Here is a 4,305-nt window from a genome sequence, read left to right as displayed (position 1 = left end):
TTTTCTTAAGATAGCACTTTCATGGGGGAATTTAAGTTCAAAAGGCACAAAGACTTAATATGTTCTTGATGATGGAAATGTGAAAAAGGTACAAATATTATTCCTTCTTTAGGTTGCCTTTGAAAGTATGAAAATATACCAAGCAATTAGTGATGTTCAGTCAAGTTGGTAACGCAATGTAAGTTGTAATCTTAGCTATTGCAATCTGGAGTTCTATCAATAAACTAATTTTGATAAGCTACACATTTTTGTGGAACCATTCTTTGAAATGCAATTACATTAAACTTTTAAGGCTCTACATATAAATAACTTATAAGAGGGCTGGGCAACATGTAAATTTATGGACAGTTATGTATATGTTCTTTTAAATTGAAGGAAATCATGAAAAGAATTTTGTATTTGGGAAATACATTAAATCAAGGAACTGCTAGAGGTAAGAACATTGATATTGAATACTACATGAATAATACGTATCTAAATCGTTTTATAAATTATAACTGAATTTGCAGGTTCTGCAGTTGGTTTCAAGTTGGACAGCCTATTGAAACTCACTGATACACGAGCTTCTAACAGCAAGATGACTTTAATGCATTATCTCTGCAAGGTACAAGTTGCTTATGCATAATGATTGCCATTTATACAGCTTTAATTTCTTATATCATCATTTTACAGGTTCTTGCCTCTAAGTCACCAGACCTTTTAGATTTTCATGTGGATCTTGTTAGTCTTGAGTCTGCAACGAAGGTTTGCATTCGCTTGTTTTCTTGAAATATAATCACTTTTTTATTGCTGGTAAAGAAGACGATGAACTAAAGGCTTAAATTGCAGATACAATTGAAGTCTTTAGCAGTAGAAATGCAAGCCATTTTGAAGGGACTCGAAAAGGTTAAACAAGAACTAGGTGCGTCTGCAAATGATGGCCCTGTGTCTGAAGTTTTCCATAAGGTAAATAATTCTCTCTCGAGTAAAATGCATTTTCATCCCTGAGGTTTGGCCAGTTTTACGACATTCATCCAAAGGTTTTGTTTTTTCGCATATGGATCCAGAGGGTTTGAAATCTTGCCATTTTTATCCGGCTCATTAACTTCATCCATTTTTCTCCGTTAAGTCAGAGATAATTTCGTCTTTTTTTGTTAACTTAAAGGGCATTTCGAGCTTTTGAATATATGTACGTTATGCTAAATGCTTGTACATAAAGTGAAAAAGACCAAATTGCCCTTTAAGTTAACAAAAAGACGGAAATACCCCTGACTTAATAGAGAAAAATGGATGGAGTTAACGGGCAGGATGAAAATGGCAAGATTTCAAATCTTTTGGATCCAAATGCGAAAAAACAAACCTTTGGACAAAAGTCACAAAACTGGCCAAACCTCAGAGACGAAAATGGCATTTTACTCCCCTCTCACAATTTCTTCAAGATACATCTCCTTTACATGAGAAGTTTCAGACCAATAAATGTTGACATTTTTTTCTTAATTTTACATTCTGCCTATTAATTCTCTTTCTTGAACTGTTTTAAGACGTTAAATGAGTTCATAAGCTTTGTTGAGTCAAAAGTGACGTTTGTAAACAACTGTATAACGTGGCGGTAAGAATCCTTTTAACGAATCTTCCAATTTGACATATTTCAAAGACACCGTATTCCTTTTGGGTTAATTTCATTGGTCATAATTACAGGGTAGAAATGCTGATGCATTAGCTCTATATTTCGGTGAAGATCCTGCTTGTTGCCCTTTTGAACAAGGTTAAGATATAACTAACTATATAGCACTTGATGTCAAGCTAATGGTCAGTTCTCATGCTGCATTACGGCGTTCTTACAATTGTTTCACTAAAATCTTTTATTAGAAGCATTAATTGGAGAAGGTATTATTCATTTGTTCTATCTCAAACTGGTCTGATTGAAACATATAACTAAAGATAGAATGGGTTGATCTTCAACTTATTATGTGTTTACAAAGAGTCTAGAAGATTGGACAAGGTGGTGGGTTGGAAGTCAATCCAACCCGTTTCGACCCACACTAAAATTTACCCGTTCTCACCTGTTACCATTTTTTTCAGAATCACCTCATTAGCTGTTGTTTTTTAAATCATTATTGGAGGTCTATATCATCATTTTTCCCTATTAGGAGATTAGGTTAGACAAATGGTTTTTGAAAAACCAGCTAAAGGGTAAAACTTAAAAGGGGAGTTAGCTTTTTCAGAACTGGACCAGACCAAAATGTAACATTTTTTTTTTATATTTAGTAAAGGAGGACTGGTTGTCATGCATAGGGATCTCAAGGCAGAAAATTTCTTGCTTTCTACCGAGGATGAAAATGCAATGTTGAAAGCAACGGATTTCGGGTTATTCGTGTTCATCGAAGAAGGTATAAATTTCATAATTGTAAGAGAACAATGGCGGATATGTTTGGCTAGCGTGGGACGTTAACAAACAACTTTAATGTTATTTTTCTGTTATGAAGGGGACTAGGGGAGCTATCATATGAACTTAGCCAGACTCAACATCATCCATCGATGAACGAATATGTATGTGTTTTCGGTTTATCTTATCTATCTACTATGTTTGGCTACGTTTGTATGTGTTTTCGGTTTATCTTATCTATCTACTATGTTTTGGCTTTTGCAGTTATTGTTTGTTGGCATAATAGTGCATGGATGCTCTTATTAAGTTTGTGGAGATCCACCCATACTACAGCTGGAGTTGTTGCCCAGTTTTTTGGTAAACTGGGTTGCCCAACGGGTAACACTTTGACACTTGACTAAAAAGCCCCCTTAAATACTTCTCGAGCCACGGGCTTTTTGAACAGCCCTACAATTCGTGTCCCATTAAAGTTAAATGAATAAACACGAACATGCCCCTGTTCGTGTTCGTGCGGTTCGTTTACAGGCCTAAAAAGAATCACAACAATGATGCAATTATCTCGACAAAAAACGAACAAGTCCGTAATAATATTCACATATAACCCGGGTTTAAAACAGTCTGATTCTCTTGTTTGCTTAACTCTTTGATCTTAGTCCATTGATACAAACATTTTAATTTTGATAAAAAAAACAATTGGTATTTACTTTTGATAAAGATTTGAAAAGTTATTTTGGAACTTGAGATGAAACTGTATAATGGTTGACAACACATATTTCTTGCTACAGATGGACACACATGAGCAGGACATACTATAACTTGCCACTTGTGTGGATCAAATATGGATGAAAATGTTTAATGATGGTTGAAAAGCGGTTGATAATGAGTCCAACTTGAATCATCTGGTACTATCTAACCTCCTTTTCTTTTCATACTGGGTTCTTTCATAAAAATTATAGAATTGATCGAATTGGTTATTTTTATAACAAAACGGGTCAAAAGTTTGAAGTCGCCCAAAATATATTGTTATGTGTTAAACCCGACCTGTCCTGTTTGGACAAACCAAGCTGCCACATCTTTTAAGTCATATATAATACGATTTATATGTATCATGTTGCAAATGTTATCAAAGGCAAACATTTATACAACAATGGAAGTGGTTAGTCCGGAAGTTTCTATTACACGCACGGATTTATTTTTGTTCGAAGGCTTTTCAACTCACGTTATGCACGAGGCGTCATCCTTTTTGAGAGACCCACTATCCATAAAGTTGCAAGGATTCTACAGTCATTACTTGCAGCTGCTCAAAAGACGAGTCTGAATGGTGAAAAAAGGATGGATATATAGAGCTTCATTCACAGCACCAACATCCATAGCAAAACAAGGATGGTGAGAATTCATCTATGCTCAGTGGTTTTATAGGTTCCGTGAACTTATATCCAATAATACATCTTAGAATACAATTAACGGGAACTTGTTTTGGAACATGGCTAAATTGTGTTGTTTGTTAACCCGAATAGGAACAATATCTGTTACGGAAAGGAAACGAAACTTAACTCATTGAAGTTTCGAGCGAAGAAAACATTCATGAATTTGTAAATAATTTGCCTTATGTGTGTGACATGATTGTGACTACCATGGAATTGATCAACCGAATGGAGTGGGTGGTTACAAATAACACAGATTAATAAGTTACAGTTGGATTAGATATCATTATTATAAAAAGGAAAAGTGAGAAAAATAGGTAAATATCTATTTTGGCAGTAGTCTTAGAAATAGTTTGTTTTACAATTCATAGGATTCAAAACATGAGGTTGAACACTATCACAGGGAACTATTCCTCGAGTGAGCAAAACTCTTTTCAATTCTTCTGTCGGTTCCTGTGGCCCAACAATGTATAAAGATGTTAACTTTGGTTTCTAACTAAACGTTTTTATCAATAA

At 34.7% G+C, this 4,305-nt stretch overlaps 1 protein-coding gene and 1 long non-coding RNA gene across 2 annotated transcripts; both read left to right on the top strand.

The window, feature by feature from the left end:
* Positions 1-366: 366 nt before the first annotated feature.
* Positions 367-2,766, top strand: LOC110939261 (formin-like protein 6). The gene is made up of 8 exons (XM_022180993.2): positions 367-433; positions 510-604; positions 673-744; positions 829-945; positions 1,521-1,565; positions 1,678-1,744; positions 2,253-2,369; positions 2,630-2,766. Exons 1-8 carry the CDS (start codon positions 382-384, stop codon positions 2,764-2,766), a joined length of 702 nt encoding a protein of 233 aa, XP_022036685.2. The 5' UTR covers positions 367-381.
* A 426-nt stretch (positions 2,767-3,192) lies between these two features.
* On the top strand, positions 3,193-4,067 carry LOC110939260. Its single transcript, XR_002592114.2, has 2 exons — positions 3,193-3,751; positions 3,883-4,067. It is a non-coding gene; the product is annotated as an uncharacterized LOC110939260 (long non-coding RNA).
* Positions 4,068-4,305: the final 238 nt, after the last annotated feature.

The sequence above is a fragment of the Helianthus annuus genome, chromosome 15, assembly GCF_002127325.2.
Source record: "Helianthus annuus cultivar XRQ/B chromosome 15, HanXRQr2.0-SUNRISE, whole genome shotgun sequence".
NCBI classification, from domain to species: Eukaryota; Viridiplantae; Streptophyta; class Magnoliopsida; order Asterales; family Asteraceae; genus Helianthus; species Helianthus annuus.
The sequence above is the reverse complement of the archived record's forward strand: the minus strand, read 5'-3'. Positions and strand labels throughout refer to the sequence as shown.

Bases quoted from the DNA above. Each gene is read 5' to 3' on its own strand.
- LOC110939261 (XM_022180993.2), top strand. From the start codon at position 382: ATGAAAAGAATTTTGTATTTGGGAAATACATTAAATCAAGGAACTGCT. The intron at 434-509 runs GTAAGAACATTG...CTGAATTTGCAG, and splicing joins AAATCAAGGAACTGCTAGAG to GTTCTGCAGTTGGTTTCAAG. The intron at 1,566-1,677 runs GTAAACAACTGT...TCATAATTACAG, and splicing joins TTGAGTCAAAAGTGACGTTT to GGTAGAAATGCTGATGCATT.